Source organism: Podarcis raffonei, chromosome 7 (genome assembly GCF_027172205.1).
Source record: "Podarcis raffonei isolate rPodRaf1 chromosome 7, rPodRaf1.pri, whole genome shotgun sequence".
Classification (NCBI taxonomy): Eukaryota; Metazoa; Chordata; class Lepidosauria; order Squamata; family Lacertidae; genus Podarcis; species Podarcis raffonei.
The window spans coordinates 23,431,858-23,459,743 of NC_070608.1; the positions used below are offsets into that span (position 1 = coordinate 23,431,858).

Sequence of the window (27,886 nt, forward strand, 5' to 3'; positions counted from 1 at the left end):
TGCCAAATATATTTATTTTTAAATATTTTCTTGTAAGGGTTCTTCAAGGAAACAACTTTCAACCAGGTTAAAGTCTTAAGGTAACAGAAATGTCATACATAGGTTATTTAATAATGTGGAAAGTCACTGACTAACATCACCTTCAAAATAGTGCAAGTACCTGAGCAGTCCCTCCCATAATAAAATTTGATATGCACACTAACAATAAATTACGAATCTCTGGTTTAAAAATATAACAGTTCTATTGCTTTAAAACATTTAACAACATAGTCTATCCTGCTCCCGTTTTGCTGTTCACCAGTAGTCCACAAGCCATATAAAATGATTTTTGCATACCTAGAACACACAAAGTAGAAGACAACCAATTGTCCCTTCTTGGAACCTGCTTACCAAAGTACGGATGTAACTTTACACATTCAGTGCCATAAAGCATTTTACTGCATATATTTAAGTTAGCATTGAATTTTAAGAAGTGTGCCAGTGTTTTCCTTTGAAGCCACACAGAATTGGAGCTAGATGCAAGTGTTTGTCCAAGTGCATCGGCGACTGATGGAAAGAAAGGTAGGTTTCAGCTGCACTGCAGTTAGATGTGACTAGCAGGAAAAAAATGAAGGCTATAGGCACAAATGCAGTAGGATTGTTTTTCAGCATAAGCCCCACTGAAAGATAATGATGCACAATTTCCATTCTGTCAATGGGACTTTTGTACAAGATGTTCTCCATCAATTCTGCTACATGTCCAAAGACATTTCTGAAATAGTAGCATCTTTAGAAGACTCTCCTGTATTACAAGAAAGGGAATACAACATAGGTGGCTATATTCAGCCCCATTAATACAGCTTGATGTCATTGAATACATTCTGATTATTAGATAAATATACTGTTATATATGGGACCCACATTTTAGAAACTGTTGATTTGTCCCAGAGAACCATGTCCTCACTGGCTCGTGTGTTCTCTCCCCTCTGAAGAGAATGTGCAAGCCTGAGTCCTGTGCTCCCGATCTCAATGTATAATTGCAAGAACAAAATGGTGAGTAAACAGGCCCATTACTTATAAAGCCATGCGTGTGTACTCTGTAGGATAAAATATATACAAGACGGAAGAGCAGATTTTTCAGTGTGCAAGTACTGTAAAAAAAAAATGTACAGCATATTGAACAGTCCAGGTAAAAGACTGACTTTACCTCATGCAAGCCTGCATAGTTTATATGCCCGTCCTACAAGCATTAAGGGAATGCATGCTAGAGGCAGTTCCAAAATGAAGTTGTTTAAAGTTCAAAGTCTCTCTTAAGGCTCTTCAGATCATCTAAAGAAAATTGTTGGTTTTCCTCTTTGGAAAGAGAATCAAACAGTTGTTGAACCTGTTCTACTTCATTCTTACTAAGTAGTGTTAGCACCATCTGAAAAGGGGAAAAAAATGTGTGGTTAGCATTTATAAGTGGTATCTGCAAATGGCATTTGTCTAAATGCCTAGTAAGTGCTAGCATTTCATAAACATGCACATTTTCAGAAATAATTGACAGCAAATGCCATAATTTCTTACCTTAAACCTTTCTGCTCTACTCAGGTGGACAAGATGCTGGTACACCAGTCCAGGGTCTTGACAAAATACATCCGACTGCAGGGCTTGGATAAAGAGCAGAAAAATGTCTCCTTCTAGTTTGTTGCTTAAAAGGGCTGGTAAATCTTTTGGCTCAATCGCTGTCAAGAGCTCTGCACAAGCAGCGATGTCCTTATTGGCATTCACAACATTTATAATCTGACCAAATTCATAGGCATTAGATGGCTTTGAAATAATGAGTTTTTCTGAACTATTCATTGGCACTGCGTCAGTCTCTCCTTTAGCGCTGTCATGATTTGATGTAGCCTTCTCTGAAGTACAGGTCTCTCTAGCTTCCTCTTCCTCATTCACCTTCACAAAGAAATAACCACATGCCCAGTTGGTTTTGATATATGTATGCAACATGTAACATTTCATAATTGTGATAAGCAGGAGCACAGTCAGAGAAATTATTATTGCCGCCTGAGTAAAACTTATGAAAATCTTTCTCCCAAGAGACATTTTAATTCTGTCCTAGACACCATCAAAATGATATATTTAATGTCTGACCCTGTTCACATGTGCAGCTGCCAGATTATAAGATAGGTGAGCTTGATTGTGGTGGCTCCATCCCTCTCAGTGGGGTGCTGACTGCATGGTAAAAAAGGATGTAAAAAATTATGCCTGGCTTCGCCTATTTGCTCATGTTCATCCTCTGCATGCCCATGCCGTGCAGGTGTCTTATATGTTTAACTGACTTCCACATAGCTGGCTGCACATATGATGGGGTGTCTGCGATCAGAGCAGCGTATACTAAAAGCAGTAAACAAACTGCTGCACTTACAAAATCAGAGAGGTTGGGTGAGGGAGGGACTATTAACAGTTTCAATGTTAACTCCAGCATCAAAACTTTTGTTCAGAACCGAGAGACTGGGCTGAGTCTAGGATAAGAGTTACCAACCTTTGGAGGCCTGTGGGCACATCTGCAAACCAGAGAAACTGCCATGGGCATCACACCCACACTGTAACACATTCTACTAGCTACAACAGAAAGCTACTTTCAGACCTACCATATTGGCCTGGATATAAGTCTCACTTTTTCCCCAAATTCCGACCATGAAAAGTTAAAAGTGTGGCTTATATTTGCGACCTTATGGTATGCATCCAGAGAGCGGCAAAGCAGTGCCCGTCCTGTGTGCAGTCCCCCGTCCTCTCCTCCAAGGCTGGGAAGGGAGAGAGCGAGAAAGGGGAAAGGTCGCTGGCAAAGCAGCACGGCTCCGCCGCCGCCCAGTATGCAGTCAGGAACACCTTATATTTTGGTTCTTTTCGTCCCCACTCCCTCCAATTTTAAAGGTGCAGCTTATATTTGGGCCAATACAGTAATTTCAGTGGAGGAGAGGAGACCCTGCAGATGCCAGGAAAGCCCTTGGTGATCACGTGTGCACCTGCAAAGCAATGTTGGTGGCCCTTGATCCAGGGCATTTCCCTCTAGCTTCCACCCTGTCCACTTGCTGATTTGGGCTTTTGCTGTCCCTCAATCACTCGACAATAATCTTGACTCAACGGCAAGTGCATAACAATGTTGATAGTTAAAATAAAGTGCAAGTAAACACTAATGTGCTACTCATTCCTATTTTATGGTTATGTTTTTCATCTTTTAATCTGTTAGGATTCTCTGTTTTAGATACATTATAAAATTAAATAATAATAATAATAAAGCTTCACAGAAAATGAAAATGGGGAATGAAATTAAACCAGAGATTAATGAAATGGAAATTAAGATCAGAAATTATATAGAGGCAAAGATGACAAAGAACTGGCAGGACTGAGAGATGAAACTATGGCAAAACTAGAAGGAACAACTGATGAAATGGAAGTACCCACTATACAAGTGTTTGGAGAAATGAAGGTAAGATTTTGGAAAACAAAAATGACATAAATGAAGAGAGATCTGGATAATCTGACATCGATGGAATTGAGAGAGAAAGAATTTGACCTATGACTTGGAGTGATCCTAGGGATAAAGCAATTAAATCTCTGGCATTCTTTTTGGAAAGAGAAACACAAAAGGAAGAGTCAGTACTAGATAAGGCTGAAAAAACATGGCAAATACAACAGGAAGTGGAAATTGAAGATACAGAACTGGGTGTGGGCCAATGGATACATAATAAAAGGATTTTGGAATATTATCTCAATATACGATCATAGCAGATAGATTCTTATATGCACAAAGGAGGAAATTGGTGGCAAAGTTTAAACATTTAATTAGAGGGGGAAAAACATTCTTGGCATTTATCATTAACTGGGAACCCCTTTTTGAGTGAAAAGGAAAATGAACACATAGTTAATATACCACTCTTCATCATAACATCTCAGGGTGGTTCATTTTCACATTTATAGTTTTTTTTAAAGAAATTTTGCCAAGCACATAAAGCTGAATGCAAACAAGTTGTGAGTTACCTGTAATATAGAAAAGGAAGCAATGGGACTAAGAGGGCATTTTAAATTCAAATATAGCATCAAGATTTTAAGCATTACAAATACTTTGGCTGTAATAAGTAGCATTCTAAACTACCTTACTTTAGTACTGTAATGGGATTCTCTTTATGGCTGCTGTATAATAAGCAATAAGTAAGCCAAAACTATTTATTTTAATACGGTGTTTACTATGTGATAATCAGCAGGTGGCTAGCCACATTTGTTTATAACATCAAACAAAACAGGTTCCCATTAATAAAACACAAGTCCAGAAGACCCTAAGCATGATCTGCAAAGGTATAGACTAGCTGGTCTTAGCCTTCCACTATTTTCTCAGAAAAGAGTCCCCACAACCAGCAGGTCTACAACTGCCTTGCACAACTTACTTAGCTTGCCAGTTACCACAAAGTGCTTGAGCAGCTCAATCCAGACATTTCATAAGGAGGTTTGAATCTTACACACTTATAGGCCCAGTACATGATTTTTTTTTAACTGAATACCTCTTGGATTTCAATTTTTTTCCTTTGCTTTTGTTGCCCGTTGACTGTATGGTCATTTTTCAGTTTTAGCAACTGTGTTGTTTCCTGCAGCTCCTTCTTTGCTTCTTCAATATTTGAATCTATTAGAAGAACTTTCTTCAAATCATCAATACTGGCTTTGTAGTTCTGAAATGTTTAAAAAGTTAATTATTGGCCTTATAAACTGAATAGCTGGAAATATCACAAAATTTACAAATACTCAGAAATATGAAACATAGCAAAACATAGTAAGAACTGGCATTAAGACTAGGTCAGGTGATGCTGTGACTACCACAAAGTGTTCCTCCAAATCAGCAGTCAGCAGTTTTTTCATTTCTGTTTCTTCAAACAACTGGAATTCTCCCTCCTTCAAACTTGTGATAATTTAAATGTTATCATTTATGCTATAACTAACACTGAGCAAGTTAAGAGCTAAAACTCTTTTCTTACCTGTAATCCTTTGTATGCTAGAGCTCTTCTGTATAAAGCTTTTATGTTAGAGTCATCAATCTGAAGAACATGATCACAATCCTTTTTGGCTTCTTCATATTGAGACAGCTTCAAGTAACAAAGGGCCCTATAGAGTAAAAAGAAAAAAAGAAAAAGCACTGTAAGAACATAGGGTAGCACCCATAGAACCCTGAGGCCAATTCTCAAAGTCCCATTATTTGTATATTAAGAAATGTGTATGGTTGTAGTTATAAGACTGGCTAAATGGCCAACCTAAGTTTGATTCTGATATACAGTCATACCTTGGTTTTCAAACAGAATACATTCCGGAAGTCTGTCCAACTTCCAAAACATTCGGAAACCAAGGTGCAGCTTCCGGTTGGCTGTAGGAGTGTTCTGCAGCCAATCGGAAGCCGCACCAGACGTTCGGCTTCCAAGGCAAATTTCGCAAACCGGAACATCTACTTCCGGGTTGGCAGCATTTGAGTTCCAAGTTGTTCGTGAACTAAGCTGTTCAAAAACCGAGGTATGACTGTACTAGTTGGAAAGGCAATATGAGAATTGTGTGCCCAGATGTTTATGGTCCTCCCTGCATAGCAGAGTATAAACGTCTTAATATAAAGGCATAGACTTTCATATAACAGAACTGCAATGAAACTAGCTTTCAATTACAAAATTAAAGTTTGACAAAATCAATTTCCCACTAAAATGAATGACAAATGCCTGCTGATTTGAATAAGCTGGGTTGTATCTGATAGTGTTTTAAAATTCTCCTTACCTGTTAGTGTAGATAGTCTGTTCCTGGGAATTTAATTTGATGCATTCATTGTACTTTATCAATGCTTCTTCATAGTTACCCTTTTTCACAAATTCATTTCCTTTATTCTTAAGTGACTTGAACATTTCTTCTGGTTTTTCATCTATTTCCCCAAACAGATAAAGAGATTGTCAGTCATCGGCAAACTTGAGTAGGGAGAACACTCATGCACTAGATTTGCGGCATTCAGAAAGCAAGGCTGGAATTCATAGAGTATGGATCTATTTCTTAAGAGCAAGTTCATACCATCACGCTTTTCACTGGATAATCCAGGCTTTGGGGGAACAAGAAAGTTGTAGAGGAAGCAAAAGTTAAGAACTCCCTCCCCCAGCCCATGCAAGGACACTGCAGTGAGAGTATAAAAGCTATATATTCAGCTCTTTTGTTACTAGCAGGAATTTCCCAAGTATTAAGCTTTCTCAAATACAACATTTATCAGCAATCATGTTACACATACTAGGAAAATGTGACTGTTGATCTCCATGCCTGGCTGCATTTTTCTTCTGCTTTGGCTCTGCAGTAACACTTCCTCCATCCCACCAATGTAACTGAGCAGAAACTGGAACAACAGGAATCGGGGACAGCTTCTCCCTCCAATTTGGGCCATCCTCCTCTATTAAAGTTCTTGTTATCCTAGAGAAAGACAAGGTGGTTTTTTTCCACCGATGGCAATAAAATGCAGTAAACTAGGTAATTAAAATACTGCAACAATTTAAATGGTTTGCATTCAAGTTTTTAAAAATCTTTTTAAAAATCACATTAAGCTGTTTTTATTTATTAGCCATACCCATGTTATCTTTAGAATGCTAGTAACAATAACATCTATTGAATATGTCAACTAAGTACAAGCATGAAAGCCACATTGAACTGTTTTATCTCTTTCAGACCCAGTGAGGACCACTTGCATATAGTACACACAAATCAGCCCCAAGATAATCAGATTCTGTTTATTTTGTATTGCTAGGAGCATTCCACTAATATATTTTGAGGTATTCAATAATTACTTCATAGGAATCAAATTCAAACCAAAAGAGTATTTTTTCAAACCTCAGGTTTTATAATACTATGTCAACTTAGTTTAATTCTATTTCACATAGTGCAGAAACAAATACTTTGCAAGCTGAAAATGAATTACCAGAAGGAGAAGGAAGCAGCTGAAATAAGGAGATGGGTTGCCAGGAAGAGAGCAATAAGCAGTGAAGCAAAAGCATAAGTAAGACCTAGAGAGGGGCTGGGGAGTCCATGTGTTCAGAATTACGCAGGAGAAGCCATCATAAGAAGCAAGAAAGTAGAAGGTATTTGGAGTAATTCTTAAAACATCTAAATGCAAATATAAGATGAAAAGAATGGAAATCCTAAGTTTATGACCTCCAATTTCTACTTCATCTATTTCACATGACAGAAAACACCTGAATATACATAGCCCCAATTAAATATATTCAGTGATATTTGATGTCAGTCATATTCAGAGCAGGACAACTGAAATCAATGGGCAAGTTATGTTAAGCCCAAGGTTTTCAGTGGGTCTATTAACACTGGGTGCTTCCCACCATTTCTCAAAGCAAATATGGAATAAAACATTTTCTGTTTAACCAAAGCGAGACACAAATCTCTCAAGCACTTTTCAAAGACTGATGGACATGCCATGAACACTGTTTATTTCTTTAAATATCACAAGATTTAGTTTCAAATAGTTTACATCTGCAGCCAGACCACCACAGTACAAAAGGCTATCCAAGCTAGTCTAAAATACATTATATGGCCTACAATGTTTTGTGTAATTCAGTGTGATGAATACAAGATAAAATGGAAATATTGCACATATGATTTAGTGTTGGAATGTTAAACTCTTACAAAGCTCCAACTGTAAACTCATTAAAATTCCAGTGTTATGAACCTAAGCTCTTGTTTGGAGAAATGATGGAAAAATAGTATCTTGAGAAATCACAAGAGCCATCTTTAATAAAACTTAAAACATGAACTAAAATTGATAGCACTTAAGAAACATGTATAATCATATCAGGTGACAAAAATAAAAGGGAATTAGTTATTATATATAAGCAGTTTTATAACTTGAAAATTATTATTTTTAATTACCCCCTTTTTAATAACTGGATGTTATTAAAGTGGGCTAGGAAAGGGGGAAAAAACTTTACAGTAGCAGATCTTGGTAGATAGCTGCCTAATGGGCATGTCAGTTCAGTTTCCAAGTAGTGTGTCCCAAAAGTGAAGTGGGGTTATTATTATGGTTCCTCAAAACTAATATTAGACTTTCAGTGGTGACAGACATATAGATATATTATGTACATTAATAACTGGCCTTTAGTGCAAGAAACACTTAACTGAGTGGTCAACAACAAACCACTTTTCTTAAAGGCTCCCTATTAATACAGTAATGTACAGTACAGATCTTAAGATTAAATCTGGCAGTACACTAGAGATCAATTTATGGGAAAACTAAAACTGCACTAAATTTATTGTGCCAATACAGTTATCACAGCAATAAAATGAACTTATTAGTACATTAATCAAGATGTTTAGGCCAAATAGTTTCATTTTGAAAGCTACATCATAGCAAACCTCTGCAATGGTATTCTGCTCCAATACATGCAGACTTCTTCGTACAAATATACCCAGCAACATGGGAGTTACATCCACAGAAAAGGATGTTGCACAAGATTATATGCATATTTTATTTAAAAACATGTACGTATATATCACTTAGTATTTTAAAAAAACTAATGGTATACAGTCTAAAAAGGAACAATATTTCATTAAAACAAAAACACAACCTAAACCCGCAAGAAATAGAAAAACACATAAAAGCAAATAAAGCAGAAATCTGGATGATTTGTAAAACTTTATGAGTCAGGGAAAGCCTGGGCAAAAACATAAGTCTTCAGCAGTCATTGAAATCATCTGTCCAAGAGGGACACCATTTGCTTATTCAGTTCTCTATGAAGCTCACCTACCAGGACAACCAAAGTAGTCTCTGTCCCAAATCCAAACAAGAAACCAGACTGAAAAGGATCTAAATACCCTCTACCATCTAGAAATATAAAGAATTTGGGTGTCATTTATGCTGGTTTACAACCGTAATAAATATTTGTTGCTGCTGGGTGCCATCACTAGCACTTTGCCCAAAAATGGTATGCAGGACACAGACGACTAATTGCCCAGACTGGTGGGATCTAAGAAAACATTGCCAGTCACCTTTTCACCATAACTTCCTTTCCTGCCTTCTTTCAAAGAAGCATTTACTGATTCATCCAACCAATCGTTCCACCTCTTGCTGCAAGATCCTTAGAGGTATAAGGCTATTATGTGTACAATCTATCCTTGCCTGTTGTAGGCTTCAAACCTCCAATGATGCGCAAGCTGAAGTGTATCCATAATAACAGGGTGAGCAAGAGTTCTAAATGCACATAATGATTCTGCAATTACTATGGCATTCAAGACAGAGTGGATGTGAGCGACTTCATGCAGGAAATGTCTTGTAAACAAGCGTAGACAACAGACCAGTTGTTAGAGCATAACACTCTTAATCTCAGGGTTGTGGGGTTCAGCCCCACATTAGGCAAAAAGATTCCTGTATTGAAGGGGGCGTTGGATGAGATGTCTCTTGTGGTCCCTTCAAACTTTACAATTATATGTTTATAATATTCTATGAAATCAGTTACAGTAAGGGTAAATGCCCTTTCACCACTCGGAAAAGCTACACTTGCCAAAATCACACGGACCAAATTATGATGGAACAGTAACATTTAATAGCCACCATCACTACTACCACTGAGTACCACCAAAGAGTCTGAAAATGGGCTCTAGTCCATGTTGGGTTGGATTCACTTTGAATATTTCACCACTGTGTGTCTAGCTGATGTATCTGCTATTTCACTGTTTCAATCATCCCAGAAACTGTGGAGCTGGGCTTTAAGAAGTGAAGTAGAGATTTAGAAGCAATCACGTCAACTACCCTAGTCACTTCCCCATTCTGGAGGTAGGCTAGGGGTCCAACAGGACTGCTAGACACTGGAAATAGAAAACTCCCAAAGAAGCACCAAGAATCCGTTTGGATGCATCCATTCCCAGGCAAACTGTTCTAAATCGGTTCCCCACCCCTGCAGAGATTAGAGGTCGCAGTGAACCTTAACGCTGTGAGGCAGCAATCTGTTCATTATAAGGGGACCACATCAAGTTCCCTAGAACCCATCATTCTGTCAAGTACAAAACACCATATCAACATTTTAACCTGCCAGAAGCATGAAGCTCAATAATGACTGAGACTGACCCATGGTGGTCATGCAGCCATGAAATCCTTACATTCTCCAGACAAATGTATAATTAATTCCCTCAGGTTCACCAACCTGGGTGACTCCAAACCATTTTACATCAAAACCACTACTGCTAAATAAGGCATATTTACTAAATCACCTTCCACATATATATCGCAAGGTAATGTACAGAACAGAATAAAAGCAACTAAAAACAGCACAAAAAATAATAGATAATTTTAAAAGGAGGGTATGCAGTAAAGGAAGCAGTATACAGCCCCCATTTTTAATTATTTCGACCCATCATATGGCTATATATATCCAGAATTAGATTATCACTAAACAGGCACCTGGCCACAAAAGATTTTGGTCCCCATTCAACAGATCAGTATATGAAGTCCATTTAGATGAACTGACACTGAAGCTTGTAGTCGGTTCCACATTGGTATGCTACAATTTTATGTTCATGTTATAAATGGTTTTACCTGTTAACACTGTCATTTGCTACCTGGATTCCACTGTCTATTTGTAGTACTGTTTTATAATCAACATATGCCTGCCGATATCGTTCCATAGACTCATAGGCCATTGCTCGACGCAGAAGAGGTTTCAGAGAATATGGATGAAGTTCTAGTGCACTAAGGACAAATGGCCAGAAGTTATTACAAATACTTGAAAGAAAAACACACACACAAAAATGCAGAATTTCGATACGCTTATAAACATGTATATTTCAGATATGGGTCTATCCTAAAATAAATCGAAGGAAAAGGAAATAATGTACCAAGCCGTCTATTGCTATTTTATTATATTATTTTTTTATATTGGGACAATATAAAGGAAAGTCTATTAATCATATAGATAAGAGACAGATTTAAACTGAGTGATACTTATTAGCAGAGAAGCAACTCAGAGGATTAATGGTTATCGCGCTTAAAGTAGTATCTAGGTCAGGAGTAGGGAATTTATGGCCCTCCAGATGCTACTGGACTACAGCTCCTATCATCCCTGACCATTGGCCATGTTGGCTGAGGCTGGTGGGAGTTGGAGTTCAACAACTTCTGGAGGGCCACAGATTCCCCATCCCTGGAAACCCAGCCAGATGGACGGGGTATAAATAATAAATTGTATTATTATTATTAGTACTAGTAGTTGTTGTTGTCATCTGTATCTATATCTATATAGCTTGCAGATTGTTATAGTTGCATAACATTCAGTATGTACAGGTACAAAATACAGTGGTGCCTCTTGTTGCGTTCCACTCTTGTTACAGACTTTCAGCTTACAACGCGGCAAACCCGGAAGTGTTTACTCCGGGTTCACCACGTGTGCATGCCCAGAAGTGCTTGATTGCGCCGTGATGTGCGGAAGAGGCGCTCTAGTTGCAGACTTTTGGGGGTGTGAACATCACCCTGAAACGGATTAAGTCCATAACTAGAGGTACCACTGTATACCCAGAGCCTAATAGCTGAAAAAAGTATTTATTTATTACTGTCTCCTTGCAATATACACAACTGCCAATTACTTGGTCCAAATTATCTTTACAAGTAATATTACCTGAATTTCACCCCTACATGAAGATACACAATACTGATATATACAGAATTTACCTACAAATGGTTCATCCCATATGATGATGAACTCTGTAGCTTTAATAAAGATATCATAAAAGAGTAACATCCAACATTTTGGAATTTTTATAATGGAGGGAGAAGCCCTTGTTCTGAGAATTCTAAGCATTTATGTAATAATATGAACAATGCTAGGTAGGACTTCAATTCAAATCAACATTTTGAATCAAGAAAAGCTGAGTTCTGTGGCTTATATAAATTATGCAAATTAAGACTGTTTAGAATTATTTCCCCTGTTTGCATAATTTATTATGTGTCAGGTAATCATAGGGAGGGACAAGAGTTATACAAAACACCAAACCAAGGTTCTTAGCTCTGGAAATCCTGCTGTGCCCACTCTCTGCCTTCTAAGACTTAAAGCACTGCACACAACTTTCAAGCCTATCTTCATAGTTTCAGTGGTGAGGAACTTCAGCAGGTGGGTGAGTGGCTCAGCTGAAATTTCTCAAAGAATTTTCTGAGAATTTTCTGGTGATTTCCTTTTTTGAGCCCCTCCTGAAGGATCAGATAATTCCATTCCTCCCCTGGAGAATATTTAGAAAATAGACTCGCCAATCACACCATTCAGTAATTTGGGATACAGTTTTAATATTTAAAACTGGTCCCTACTTCTACCGCTCATCCTTCTTAGCTCATTCAGCATTAAGTAACAAAAATTTCTCAGAAAAGAATTTTATGATTACACTATCTGTCCATTATTTTCAAGGCAGAGTTCTGAGCAGTGAGTAATGACAGAGTTAAGCACTGTCTCCAGTGTTATCACTACCCATTACTACAAGTTCTTTGTAACTTCTAAAACTCTCAAATTTCTAAACCAACTAAAGTTGGTGCAATTAAAAATGCCAACCTATTTTGTACTTATTTTTATATAACAATGATTAGTTGTCTTGGACAACTCTGACACCTGAAAGCTTGTGTGAGTTGCCTAACAATTATGAATTATATGTTGCCTGTGAGATTCAAGAGCTATTAAAGAAAACTGATCCAAAAATGCTTATTAAATCAGAAATTTAACTATATTAAAACAGAAATTAAATCAGAAATCCTAACATGGCATCCTCCAGAGTCCAGGCGTTATTGGATTACAACTCCAATCATTCCTCATCATGACCATGCTCCCTGAGGCTGACAGGTAGTGCAGTCTAATAACACCTGGAAGGCTACCCTGTATAAAATACATTGACCGTCTAATGTCTACATTTAACAAGGCAAGGCCTGGACAGCTATAGCTCTGCTGCTATGTCTAACTCATTATAGATACTGATTAAATACATTCACTGTATAAGAGGATACATTTTAGAAAAGCCAGCAGCAAGTTAGGAATATATGAAGCTGCCTTGTATTGAGTAAGATCATTAGTCAATCTAGGTCAGTATTGTATACACAGACTGATGACGACTTCCCTAGGTTTCAAACTGCGAACATTCCCACTCCTATCTGGAGGTGCCAAGAACCGCACCTGGGACTTTCAGCATGCAAAAGCAGATACTCTATCACTGAGCTACACCCTTCCCCTCATGTTCTAGATGAGAGAAAGGATTCAAGACATTTGCCTTCAGAACTATACCCTATACTGCACCATACGTAAGAGACCAATAATGTGTTTTCTGGGAACCACTGCAACACAATTGCAATCATGTTGCAATTATGATGCAACTACTTAAAAACGTTCTGGATAATATCAAACATAATTCTAGGCTCAGGTATCAAATGGAAAATACATTAATAGCTATAGGAACTAACATACAATTCTGTAATGAACTTGCTTTAATTTTACATTCAAACCAACCTTACATGTTTATGTAACTTGGAGAAATATTAACTGTCTTTCTCATCTTCCTCCCTCTTAGCAAGGAAGTGATTTCCAACACATTCTGACGAAACACATACTATCATATTCATAGGGGTTACACATTTCAAACTGTTTAAACTCTTTAAAGGAAGGTTAAATGCTTTTTTAATCATGGGGGGGGGAATTGTTTATCTGCGTAAGATTGGTATTTACCTGTTACAGTCTTGAATGCAGTCAACACAGTTTCCTTCTTTTAGGTAACATGCTGCTCTGTTTGAATACAAAATACTTAGATCCTCTGGACTTTGGATTCCTTAAATTACAAAAAATTACAGTGGATTATGATCACTGAAATCAAGTTTTATTAGTATAAAATACTTCATTAGATTGTAAGTTGCATTGCAGTAGTGCAATTGTGCTGATGAAGCAAAGCTTCAAGGATTTTTTTTTTAGTGGATCACCTATAAATACATCCTACTGCTTTAATATGCAGCCATAACTCAGTTACAATGAAATTCTACACAATAAATCTGATTCTCATGGCAACTGTATATGAATATTTTCACAACTACATAATTATTACAGAGAAATTCAGCTTTCTCCTAGAAATATATTAATTGAAGAAAGGATACATTTTAAAATCACCATAAGAACTGTATAAAGATATAACTCACCAGAACTAATTACATCTTCAATTGCTTCTGAGTATCTGAGGACGGCCTCTCCAAATTGTCCATTTTTAAATAATTCATTTCCTTCAGCTTTCAGTTTTGCTGCAGTGGAAGGGAGCAAAGTAGAACTGTTTTTTCCAGCTGCTGAAGATTCTGCATTTTTCTGTATTACTTCCTTGTTTTCACTATTATTTTTGTCACTGCCCAGATAGCCATTTACTTCATTTTCAGAATCCTGTAAAACCTTGGCTGTCTTTTTTTCAGGTGTGCCTTTTTTAACACTATTCTCCAAAGGGTCTCTGAGCTTCTGTGCTTCCTTGTGTTCCCATTTACAGCCATCTCCTTTGCTGGGAAACTTCTTTTGTGCATTCCCCATTTCTGTCTTCTCAGTTGTGATCTCTCCTCCCACTAGCACAGCAGTTTCTACAAGGAAGTTAATCGGCTAGGTTAGACTGCATCATCAGAAGGAACCATTGTAAAAGCAAAGGAGGGGTGGATTAAAAGCATGTACCAGTATATCACACATATTAGCTTACTGAAATGAATTCAATGAAAGATAACATTTTCTGCAGTCTTTTTAGACTGCACAGCTAAGGATAAATGGTTTGCCATCGTGGGAATTTAACACTGTCAAATCAGTATTTTTTAAGAACTGGCACTACTCTCTTCTGAATGGTATACAATCACCTTGAAATTAACCTTTTAAATACTAGATGCTCAACTTAAAATTTGGCCTGACAAGCAAATTAGACAGCAAATCACAACTGCATTTCAAGTCAGAGTTGCAACCTACCTTTTTGAGACTATATCAAACATATAAAAAGATTAAGCCATGTTCTGTATTGTGAAGTTTCACATACAGTTTCAGGTCCACTAAAAGGTAAGGATAAATTCTTCTACCCTTTATTTCAAAAAGGCTTTCTATTCATATCCAAATGGTCTAGAATAGATAGCAGGGGCCAAAATGGTACTGGATAAACCAATTAACAGTTTTTATACTAGTAGAGCTGTATTCACTTGCTACTATCTGAAAAAAAGGAATAGATTGCTTAAAGTGAACAATTTGGAGATCAGTTTTAGAAACTTGATGAATATTCAATATATAAAATGTATAGCAGATAAACAGATTTACCATATGCTGTATCTCTGTTAGCCCCTATAATAGTATGAAATAATCATCTTAAAGAGAATGACATTTTAAAGAGATCGTAAAAAGATGAAATAATCATTTTGCAGCATCTTCCTAAAACAAGTAAAACTTGCAATATTGAACATGTTTATTTCTTACTTATCTAAACACAAAATATTAAACAAAATTGTTTAATACCATCTTAAACCAAAAATAGAAGACCACAACTTTATGAGAGTTTCCCTCATAAAATAGCTCCAGTGTCTGCAAATCTACTGTTAAAAGACATATGAAAAACAACTGTTCAAGGTTATGCTATGAAAACTTTTTAAAGGAAAATTGGAGTGGGTGGGGAATAATGTGCAATATTACAGATTGAAAGTATGTCTAAGTACTGTACACAAACAAGTTGGGAAGCTGGTGAATCAGAGAGATATTTGATTTCTGTTTGAATTCCAGGCCACAGCTATCGGGGAAGCAAGACCCTCTTGGGATGTTAATGCTGTGAACCCCTCCATCGTAGGCTCAGGTATACATATATATGTGTAAATAAAACATATATCATAAAGACACCTCAGTCTCCACTGTGCCTCATTCCGAAGGGTGCCTGCAACCCCTGGAATCTCACACTACTCAAGACTGGGATGATGTGCAGTACTATCTTCCAGTGAGGTGACACTACAGTCAGCTCCATGTCCTTCCATTAACAATTAACAAGTTAAAATTACTTTTATCTCCACTGCCATTTTCACATTCTGCTTCATTTCCTCCTAGTTCTTCATCACCATCTGAGTCTTCTATATCTTGAATAAGTATTTTTTTCCCCTTGCTATTAGTTTGAGAAATAGGTTCCAACTCTTTCAGCTTCTTCTCAATATCCAACAAGTTTTTCTGTAGTAATATAGCAATATTTATTTATTTTAATTTTAATAATAATTCTTCCACCACTGAAAGATACACTCAACATTTTCAACATTACATAATACTGTAATTGCAAAAGGAGAAAATTAGAGAACCTAGTGTCAGAAGTGAGATCAGAACCAAAGTACTTAGAACTGAAAGTACATATACCTCTATAGGAATTTCTATTTAAAAAGAACCTGTTCAGTACAATAGTAGTTCTCGAATAAATTTAAGTAATACAGTTGTAAATGTAGGAATATTATATTGGGAGTGGTGCTTTAAATTATCTGTAGTGGGAGATTGTTAAAGTAGAAATGTATAAAATTCTGAATAAGGCAGCTGGTTTAGTACCACAATTGATATTACTGAATACAGTTTGTTTGATGCTTTCATTACTATCAGTCTATCAAGATGGCCTTTGGAACCAGACTGACTATAGCTCATCATTAGAAATCGGCTCAGGATTTCTCTCTCAGTTTGGCACAAAGATCATTCACCAACTGAAAGGGCAAGAAAAACTAGACTCTGTTTTAGAATATCTTCTATATTAAATTCATCATGTGTAATTGGTAAACCACCCTGTAATCCTCAGACAAAGGGTGGTATAGAAATTTAATAAATAAATTGTGTGGAGCAATTATACGTTACCATACTTCTCCTGACATGTATGTGGTACTTAGGTCACCTGCACTAAACCAGAGTGAGGAAAATAGGCTGCAGGCTGACATGCCTTCCGTGTCAAGAGAAACACTACCAAAGCCCACCAATCAGGGACGGTGCCAGTGACAACACCTACATAGGGAGCTAATGAACTCACAATACCACATCCCCAGCATACACAATACCAGATTGCCCCACTCATTCTGCTGCAAATGGCTCAGCCAGCAATCTTGTACTCCACTGGTTGAGGGCTACAGGATTTATTGAAAGCCATGCTATGCCACTGGAACTTGAGATACTCATTCTGGAAGGAACTGGGCTGCAATTGGCCAACTCAGTGTACAGAACCATAGCAATATCCACAACAGAGTGGCTACAACCACAGAGGTAATCAATTGCTCAGATCTCTCTTGAACCCTCAAAATGTGCAGATTATTTCTGTGTGACATTCCCTCCAAATCAGATAACTTAGCTTGCAGAGCAGCATCAAAATTGGGAGAAATATGGTATTGTAATAGTTGGGTGTGTGGTGGACTCTCCACTCTGGATCAGCTGATGGAAACTTATTGCTTTTTTTCCCTTTTGAAAAACCAGTTTAACCTGCTGTCATCTGTGGGATGGCAGTATTTGTATCAAATACAGTATTTGTATTAGAAATATTTCATTGTGTACCATCTTTCAATAGTAAATATGTCTAATACAAACGGTATCCATAGTTTACAATACATCCATGAAGTCAACAATTAATACTTACCTTAGCAATAGCATTTTCTGGCTCAATATGTAACACTTTCTTCAAATCTTCTGCAGCTGCTTTGAAATTATGTAGATTAGTGTAAACAGTGGCACGGCGCATAAAAGCTGCAGATCAATAAAGAATGCATTATTTTATTGCAATATTCTAAGTTACATAATAAATATGTCAATATAATGTGAAATAGTGGAAATGTAAAATAATTCTGCATTAATTATATAATAACTTGCAACTATTGCAATATAACTTTGTAATAAAGAGGAATGGTTTAAAAATAATTTCAATTTGACGCAGACAAACCATCTTTACATATAAGGATCCATTTTAGTACAGGCATGCAGAACCTCAGGCCGAGGGGCCAAATGCAGCCCTCCAGGCCACTCCATCTGGCCCCTGAGGTTCTCCCCAGGCCAAACCCCCTCCTGAACCACACCCATCACCAGTCCTTCTTTACAGCCCACTCTAGTGTTTTTGCCTGGCTGGAATGTGTCCTTAACTCCGATAAGGCTTCTTGCTTCCTCAATGGAGAATATAGAGAGATGTGCGAGTGTGAAGAAGCCAACCTACAATACACAAGGCAAAAATGGCAGTAGTTGCTTAGCCCACTTTTGCCTCTGGTTTTGCCCATCAATGGCATGAGGTCCTATAAGGCTGCCCAAAAGCGAATGAGGCCCTCAGGTTGAAAAAGGATCCTCAACCCTTATTTTAATACTGTAATTATTCCACTAAATTTCTAGTCTGTCCCAGTCTCCCATCAAAGTATAATCTGTTACCAAAAATTAACCCACTAAAAGAGATGTGATTACAGCTGCAATAACCTATATAATGTAACATGGCATTGTTTCTTATTTATTCATTATATTTTTATGCTGTTCTTCCTCCAAGGACCTTGGGGTGGCTTATGTTACTCCCCAGTTTTATTGTCAAAATGATCTGTAAAGTGGGCTAACCTTGAAGCCAGGTTTCCCTGGTCCTAGTCCAACAACCACACTATAAAAAGTCTCCCACATGGTATATGCATGTATGATAATTGCATGGCATGGACACATAAATTAAAAATGTTGTATCTGTACACAATCACTTGTCATGGGAAAACAGAGCAAAAGAGACAACAGTTGCTGTGAGTGGGAGAGGCCAACTATCTCTTAAAGGTGTAAGCATAATTCCAGGAGGAATTCTACACTCCCAGGAAAGGCAGCTGCGGAATCCTGAATCCCTTCCTCACCAGGTGGAGGAGTTCCACTCCTGGATGCCTCTTCATTGCAGTAGTGGCAAGTTTTATACAAATTATGCCAACACTGGAACTAGCATAACTTCCCTCCTACTGAAACCAACTGGGGATAGGAATAAAGGAAATAAGTCCACCAGCACCACTTTATGTCCTATTTTGTGCTTAGACTCTTGTGCTTCCCTGGATCTCTGTAGGATTGCTCTGTTATTCTCCCTTTTTATTTACTTAGTTTGGTGCTAGGAAAAGGCAGTACCTAGACATGTGGGGACTTCCCTTTTACATTGTATAGAAAAAGCCAACTTTTCATCTGTCAGGATTGCAATAAATTGCTTTAGACAAAGTAGACTGAACTTCCTTCAGCTGATTAATAGTTGGAAGGGGAACTCTTGTTGCTTGGAATAAACTTTTCCCACCATCGCCTGGCTAGCCCTGTCTCGGAATTTACCTTGAATTGAAGGGATACAAGCTTTTACAGTGAATATTGGAGATGAGTGGGAAAATATTCAGGGTTCTAATAGCAAATTCACAGATACTGTACCCCCATAAATTCCCTTCCACTAAACCATGTAAAGCACTTAGCATGGGTACTAAGCCACTATGTGCTGAACAATTCATTTCCCACTATAGCAGAAGTGGAAAAATAAAAAACTGAGAGCGGTTATTCCACAGAATGCAATCCACAAATTTCAAAAACCAGTGTTTGTCACCTATGCTGATTTTGCTCCATTAATTTAACAAGATTTTTTGCTAGCATTAATTTCTCAAAAGTGATTTCTTTAATTTTACCTTTTATGTTTTCAGGGTCCATTTTTAACACTGTCTCACAATCCTGATGAGCAACATGCCAATTCTGAAGTTTTATTTCTGCCTGAGCTTTATTATTGTATGCAGCCACAGTGGGAAAGGCAGATATGCTCCTGCAAAATACTGAGGCATTAGGCAGGCTGAAATGAACACAGACACTTCAGAAAAGAGTCAGGTGATTCCTTAAAGCCTAAGGTGCGGGGATGTTGTTACAAAGTAAAGCCAGAAGACCCAAGAATGAAAAAGATAGAAGTGTTACAGTACTGTACAGAGTACAAATGAAAACAAGTACAGGTCAAAAGAGTAAAAGATCCAATCAGAGTGGGTGAGGCCTCCCATCTGCTAATGAAAATGGCAAAGGAAGATAAAGAATACACATAAAGGCCTAAAGAGGGACAAATTATTTTCCGTAGTTACCTAACCATTTTCATTCTCTATTGATCTCATGCAACTCAGTGCAGAAAATTGACTACAAGTCATAAAGCTATTATAATATGAAGACTATATGATAAAGCATGTAAGAAAGGCCAAGTGATCTACAATTCTGCCTGTCACCCTTGTCATCGCAAAAGTTACATATGTCAACGATGATGAACTCTCCAGCTTAGAAGTGAAGGTAGAGCTGGGATAATCCCCTGCAGCTGCACTGAGTTACAGAGCAAACTAAGTTGCACCCACCCCCAACTCCAAGCTGAAGACGAAGGCTGTGGCCTGCCATGTTGGCCTTGGTCAGTTAAAGATTCACAAGGTGCCTCTGCTGCCTAGTACCTAAACAAGCACAAGTTTTCTCTCTGGCTTTGGAGGTGAAGGTTGGCACAGGCTCATTTGGGTAATGGGCAGCAGGGGTACATCAAGTACACCAGCTGTCCAGTGCCAAAACAAATTCTAGTTCTCCACCTACAAATTTGGAACTGGAGGAGGGTGGGAGTCATCCCCACAGTTATGCCGGGTTTCAAACCTCCAACAAAGCCCAGCACAACTGCAAAGACCACCAGTAAGAAGGCATCTATATATAACATATTCAATACAATCAGGATCAGTCTAAGCCATTTTTGCTGCCTAATAGGATAGGATAAGAAGGCAAAAAAATAGTGTCATGTCGCACTTTCAAGTTCCTGAGGTTTTTGTCAGTACACAGTCTCAGTCTAGAATGCCTTATTGTGAGGGTTACTGTGTGGCTAAACAACATATACACAGAAAAATGCATACCATAAAACTGATATATGTATACTAGTACAAATTTTGTTTAAACCACTTTTAAACAACGAAGTTGATAGTGAAGCAGCTAAATGATTTTTTAAGTGAAAGTTGTAACTTTTAAGACTACATATTAATGCCTGCCTTGCATCCAGGTTGCTACTGTATTTTAATATTTTGCTGGAAGCCGCCCAGATGGGTGGGGTATGTATGTATGTATGTATGTATGTATGTATGTATGTATAAATAAATAATAATTATTATTATTATTGCTACTGGAGCAGGCTAATAATTACTATGGATGACTCACCGAGTATAGTAGATAACGGCTTCTTTGTAGTCTCCTGTAACAAATGCTTCATTTCCTTTTTCTTTTTCACGATTAGCAATGAAGATTTTTTCCTTTGTAGTCAAACCTAGAAAATATCTATTACATATTAAAGGAAGAAAAATTGCAGGCAAAACCAAAATTTCTCTTTAACACTACAGAGAAATAATAAGAGAGAGGGAATATTGTAAAAGACAAGTGCTCTGTTGTGTTGATTTGAGTCTCCACCCACTTCAGGCAACATGCTATATCTCAATAGTTGAACACATACTTTGTGTACAGAAGGTAACAAATTTAATTATTAGTCTGTCCAGTTAAAAGGAACTCCTGTAACAAGGCTGGGAAGCACCTCTGAGATCCTGAAATACTAGTGGCAGTCAAAGTAGGCAGTTATACAGTGGTTGAAATTACACTTTGGAATTTTTTGCTTTATTGTTTAAGGGTATACTATTTTTTTCAAGGTAAGGGTTATAACATTTTAAAACCCTGTTTACAAAAAAATGTTTTCTAGCTATATTGCTGATTTATCTACTACCTTAGCAGAATTATGCAATCAAAAATACAGGATTTTTAAATACTGTAATCCAGCAGTACTGACTACATTACTGAATTTTGAAGTAACGTGGTAAAATGGGGGTAAATGTTTCTGGGAAAGGATAGGCAGACATTGGATATATAAAGGAGTTACTGACAATGCATACAATACTGATAAACAAATTCATATAAAATTGTCATAATTCTATATGAGCATCAAGTCACAGTATTTTTGAAAACAGGGATTCCTATGAGTAGCAGATTTCTTATTTTTCAATAAAAGGCAACAGCAACCAAAATCACTGTAGTATTGAATGAAAACCTACCTGTTGTGTCTATATCAGATTTTGGTAACCCTTTGTTAGTAGTTTTCAAGCTGGGTTTACTCTTATTTTCCTCATAACCATCAATTTTGGAACATTCTTTTTCCACATCAAACCTTAAAAAATGGAAAAGCATTTAATATATTTACATTATAATAATAAACATCCATAAATTATACAAATGTATGTTTAACTATAGCAAGACTTCACACCTACATAGTTTAAGGATATGATGGACCATTAATCTGCAATGTAGGAATATGCAGGTGGCCCATATGGGGATCAAACCCATGATCTTGGCATTATCAGCACCTCACTCTAACCAACTGAGCTGCAGCAGTGGGCACGTTCTACTCTTAAGTAGGAAGAATCAGCTGTACAAATATAAGATGTGGGAAAGGCTCTAGGTGTCTTAGTAGACCACTCATTTAATGTGAGTCAAAAGTGTGATGCAGCAGCCAAAAAGGCTAATGCTATTCTAGGATGTATAGTGCCCCTATCAAATGAAGTAATAGTACTGCTCTATTCTGCCTTGGAAAGACCATACCTGGAGTACTGTGTCCTGGTCTGGGCACCACAATTTAAGGAGGATATTGGCAGGGCAAGCAAGATGTTGTGCAAGGAAAAATTATTGCACAAATCAAATACTTGCCTTAGCATGATGTTGAATACAACTCATCATATTTAGAATGCTTTCTCCCAACATGCAATTTTTGTGTAAAGTTCTCCATTAATATTAGACTTTCGAATACCATTTGTCTATAGTTAGCCCTCTGAGATTTTGAGAATTTCAAGGGAACGTTAACATAGAAACAAACCTTCCTTTTTCAAAACCAACCTAAATAGAACATTAGAAAATAACTGAATTAAACAATATGCAGAAGGTATCTGACATACTTATCCCACTCTCTATAGTCCCTTGGTACATTTTTATTCTTTACTACACCATTTCTTGAAGTTTTGCTCTAGAATGAGAAGATATAAAAAAATAAGCTTCATCAAAGAATTTGTTTTGTTACTTTTCATTTCATGTAATATGAGCATTATAACATGTTTTAGCTACCTCAAACTGAGGTTTTGGAGTTCACATATGTTCAGTAAGTAACTCAATCACTTGCTATCCTTTCTACAATCATGTGCTTATCAACTAAGAATAAATGTCAATATTTCGATATTAAAAATTCTCATATGGGAAAAAATGAGAATTGCAAACATATCATTTGCAAACATACATAACCAAGTGGGACTTGCAATTAAACATTGCAGCATAGAGTGCTATCTCATCAAGAATCCAGCCCCTCCCCCTCCAGCTTTCAATTCCTCACCTCCAGTTTGTGGGCATGGAATGCTCTGCCATCACTGGGCTGATTGGGGTTTGTTTGTCCTTTTTTCCTACTTCTGCAAACCTTTGAGATGCCCTGAACCTACTGATAGCTTCCTTTTACACGATTGGCACTCACAGAATTTAAATGTAGGGTCCTGAATTGAATTGAATCAAGTAGGGTCCTGTGACAAAATGTTCCATTGTGGAGTACTTCTCTCCAGGGTTATTAGATGTTTCCCCCCTCCCATTTGATATATGACCAAGTCATACTCAGAGTAGACCTACTGAAATAGGGACAAGTTGGCCATGATTTCAATGGGTCTCCTTCTGGGTATGACTTAGTCAGATGCCAACAACACATTTTTAAAAAATCATATATAGATATTGAATATTGTATAGAAACACAGATTCCCACCTGTCTAGAAGGAAGAGAGCTATCTGAACTACGAACTGGTGGCAAATTTTCCACTTTCTCCCTGAATACTTCCGTTGTAGCATACCGCATTTTATACTCATCTTCTTTCATTTCGGTAATCCAGCTCTGAAAGAAATCGAAAACATAAACATATTTCAAAATCTGAAATTGTTTTTTTACCAGGCAACAACTATTTGTTATTTAAAAGTCACATACAAAATTAGCATGCTACAGAATGAAGAAGTGGAATACCTTCATTTCATTCTCTATTTCTTGCCATTCCTCAGTAGTAAAATCAGAAGCAGTGGCTGCAGGTTTATCTCTTCGCAGAGCTCTGCTATTTGGAGCCAAAGACTCAATGCGTTTTTCACAAAATAATACAAGATCAGGGTAGAAGCCTTCTTCACCAGATCTAAAAATTAATAAATGTGACATTATACGAGCTTCTGTAAGCACAACAGGAATTCTCTTCTGTCTCCTGTAGCCCCTATGCATCCTCAAAATATGCTATGACAGGTTAGGGAAAACTCAAGAGAGAGTGCAGAGAAAGAATACCGTATTTTTCGCTCTATAAGACGCACTTTTTCCCTCCTAAAAAGTAAAGGGAAATGTGTGTGCGTCTTATGGAGCAAATGCATGCTGCACAGCTATCCCAGAAGCCAGAACAGCAAGAGGGATCATTGCTTTCGCTGCGCAGCGATCCCTCTTGCTGTTCTGGCTTCTGGGATTCAGAATAATTTTTTTTCTTGTTTTCCTCCTCCAGAAACTAGGTGCATCTTATGGTCTGGTGCGTCTTATAGAGCGAAAAATACGGTAAGTCCTGCTGGATGAGTGGACCTCCGCACATACAACATTATATATCACTAATAGCAATTTTTAAAGCATAAACCATAAATATTAACTTCAGGAATTGTTATAACACCCCCCCCCTTCTGAGATAAAGACTTCCACTATTTTTGTTTGATTTGCTCTAGACTTGTAAGTAGTTTACAGCTGACATTGCTACATTTTGTATTGTTTTTGTATTGCTTTTTTAAGCTCAATAACCATTCAATGGCTCAATTCTGCATGACCAAAAGGTCTGTAAAATCTTAAATCTGAACATCCCAGCCTTAGCTAGTATAAATATATCACCTTCTCAGTCCAAACAACCAATTTATGTTATACTAATGCCATGCTAGCAAGACTAAACTATTTTCACTTATTTAAAATTATTACAATATTTAGCTTTTAAACAAGTTTTCTGACAAGGTCTACAAAAGAAGTGGTGGCCTTGTTAGTTTCTAGTTAATATGAATAAAAATATGTAAACCATAATAAAATAAATATGTAATTTAAATGTTTACCTTAATATCTTAAGAATCTTTTCCAAATGTTTAACATCTTTGCATGTTTCAATGAATTTGTAGTCCAGATGCTCAATAGGAATTTGATATGTTTTTGTTGTTCCTTGGCTTAACAAGCATGAAACTTGGTCAGCACTCATAACTAGAAATATAAAAGGTAATATTTAAATTTTCCCAGTGTTCATATATATTTTGAAATTGCATAAGCTCGCTGAATAATGTGTTATAATCTCTTATGTTACATATGCACCTGTTTTAAATCCTTCTATCTTCAGTCCATTGAAATGGAACAATTTATAGGACCAGGACTTTCTGTGTGGGTAGTACTTTATGCACCATGAATGCTTATATGTATAAATAGCTACTGCTAAAAAAAAACATGATTAAGTGAAAAGAATTTCCTCAGCAGAATTTTTCACATATATAATTCTGTTTTTGTTTCTAAATCTTTGCAGCCACTGTTTTTTTATTTGTATCTGCAATAACAGTTGCTTTTTATTACAACATGCCAAATGCAGACTTCATAATGTTTATGTTCATTCAGATTTGGCAGCCATCTGAATGTCAAACTTTTTTCCATAATACAGACTTAACTGAACATAATCCTATTTGTGAGAATTCTTCTCAGATCCTTCTGTATATAAATAAATCCATTGATTGAATTTTGTCTGCAAATTATGTGACTGATGATCTTAGAGAATCATAGGTTCAGAGAACATTGTGTATTTGTGAATTATCTGTTGTGAGAGATTTTCCACATTATTTACCTTCTGTTCTCCTTATGCAAATCATACAGAATACCTACAAGCTCATTTCTTGAACATGGTTTATAATGCTACAGTTTATAAGAAAACTGAGTATTTTACTGTGTACTGGCTAACAAATGCAAAATGTCAGCATCTATTAAAAAACAAACAAACCCTGTAATTTCCCATGAAAATGGAATGCCAGAAAATTTTGACCCATCCCCATTTTGAAACATAAAAAACAAAACAAGAATCATTTAAGCCTACAACGTAGCATCAAAACACAATTTCAGCACTGTAATGGGGAAATACGTTTTTTATAAAGAATAATTCAAGGACAATGCCCTCTACAGTTAAAAAAAAGAAACAGGTTGCAGCAAATAAATAAATAATCCACTAGCAACTGTTGCTATGTACTGAAGTGAGCCACAAAGCTCAGAAATTTCAGATCACCATCTCCTGAAATTAGGCCCTGTCCTACGCAGTTTCACAACACCATGGAGGCAAGCCTCACTTTTTCAGTACATGCAGCAAGCTCCCAAAATAACAACATTTTGAAGGTATTCTGCTTTATTCTATATGAAAGTCTGAAATGACTGGATCATTTGTGTTGGGTCCCCGATCTCCTTCCCTCTCCTTTTTAAAAAATAAAATAAATAAATAAAATGCTTTTATTTGCTTACAGGGCATCTGGGCATAGATGTAAAGCACAGAGCTGGCAAGACTCCAACCACCAACCATCTAAATGTGCCCAGAGGTCTAAATTTGTATCTATCTGTATAAAGCAGCACATACAAATTTGTGGTAGGGACCTGTACCATGAATATTTTAAGGGCCTAGCCAGCGCCCCTTTATCAAAGTAATTTCTACAGCCTTAGCCCCAATTCACACAAAAATCAAGAACTGACCTTAGCAACAGCAGTCACACCCCTATGTTCACTCTTAGAGCAATGAGGGTGGGGGGGGATGGGCATAGCCAGGATTTTGGTTAGGGGGGCAGGCTTTTGTTAGGGGGGGGCAGAACCTCAAATTTGTATTGATTTTAATTGATTGGGGGCCAGCTGCCCCCTTTGGCTACGCCCATGGGGGGGTAGGAAAAGGAGCATGAAAGATAACAGCTGTTCATGTATGCTGCCCATGTAATATATACCGTTGAGGCTTTTTGCAGTTTCAAATGCCCATGTGGTTGAGCACAGGCATAGCCAGGAGTTATGTTGTGGGGGGGCAGGATTTATGTTGGGGGGCAGAACTGAGCTCCATGTGACACGATTGGTCAGTTACTTGAGTATTTTTATTTATTTACTTGATTTGGGGGGTATCTGGCTACACCCATGTAGCTGAGTGACTTCAGGCCAATTGCCACCACAATCTATCCTACCTTACAGGGTTGCTGTGAAGACAGTCAGAGAAAAGCATACCCTGAACTTACTGGAGAGAAAAATCAGAATTAATTTTATTTTAAAGAAAGAAAAACATACATTGACACCCCCACCTGTTTGCCCCCCTATGAAGCCTGTTCTACCAATTATAGCTGCCTCTAGCATCATCGCACCTTCCCCGTTTGCGTCACCCTAGACTCGCCCCCCCCCCAGATCTCCCACAGCCCTCCCCATCTATCCTCCGCGATTCCTCGCCCTCCCTCTTCCTCCTGCCGTTATCCTCAAACGGCCACACACAGCATCCCCTGCCCGGCACCGGACCCTCCTACCTGCTTCCTTCCCCAACGAACGCCGCCACTCCAACGTCCTTTTCCACAGGAGAGAGACCCCAGCAACGCTTTGCCGCCGCCCCTCGCCGCTCGGAGCGGCCTTGAACCGGCGCCGCTGAGGGAAACCCTACAGGTGGCCCCGCCGAGAGCCACTTTTTAAATAGAATTCGTTCGAGCAACAAAACGTACCCCCTCAAGCGCATGCGCAGAAGGCGAGCGGCCCACCACCACCACCTCAGCGCCGTCGCCCGAGGAAGACCGTCTCCACCGAGGGCCGCGCGGGGCGGTTGCTAAGGAGACGCTGCTTCGCCGCC

The 27,886-nt window shown here is 37.7% G+C and overlaps 1 protein-coding gene and 1 long non-coding RNA gene across 3 annotated transcripts; one reads left to right on the forward strand and one right to left on the reverse strand.

Moving 5' to 3' along the window:
• On the reverse strand, positions 1–27,785 carry SPAG1 (sperm associated antigen 1). Of its 2 annotated transcripts, none has more exons than XM_053395529.1 (19): positions 27,573–27,785; positions 25,119–25,260; positions 24,025–24,184; positions 23,773–23,898; positions 22,931–22,998; positions 22,037–22,149; positions 21,159–21,264; positions 19,634–19,764; positions 17,617–17,723; positions 16,028–16,190; positions 14,174–14,593; positions 13,713–13,812; positions 10,562–10,714; positions 6,257–6,438; positions 5,767–5,908; positions 4,989–5,115; positions 4,521–4,685; positions 1,546–1,914; positions 1–1,402 (listed from the first exon to the last, which is right to left on the reverse strand). In XM_053395529.1, the coding sequence occupies exons 2-19, from the start codon at positions 25,256–25,258 to the stop codon at positions 1,271–1,273; spliced, it is 2,904 nt and encodes a 967-aa protein (XP_053251504.1). In that variant the 5' UTR covers positions 25,259–25,260; positions 27,573–27,785; the 3' UTR covers positions 1–1,270. The 2 variants fall into 2 exon arrangements, with proteins under 2 accessions (XP_053251504.1, XP_053251505.1); XM_053395530.1 differs by having other exon boundaries at positions 6,263–6,438; positions 27,573–27,781.
• LOC128417197 (uncharacterized) lies at positions 6,534–15,896 on the forward strand. The gene is made up of 3 exons (XR_008331407.1): positions 6,534–6,794; positions 6,903–7,100; positions 15,759–15,896. It is a non-coding gene; the product is annotated as an uncharacterized LOC128417197 (long non-coding RNA).
• Positions 27,786–27,886: the final 101 nt, after the last annotated feature.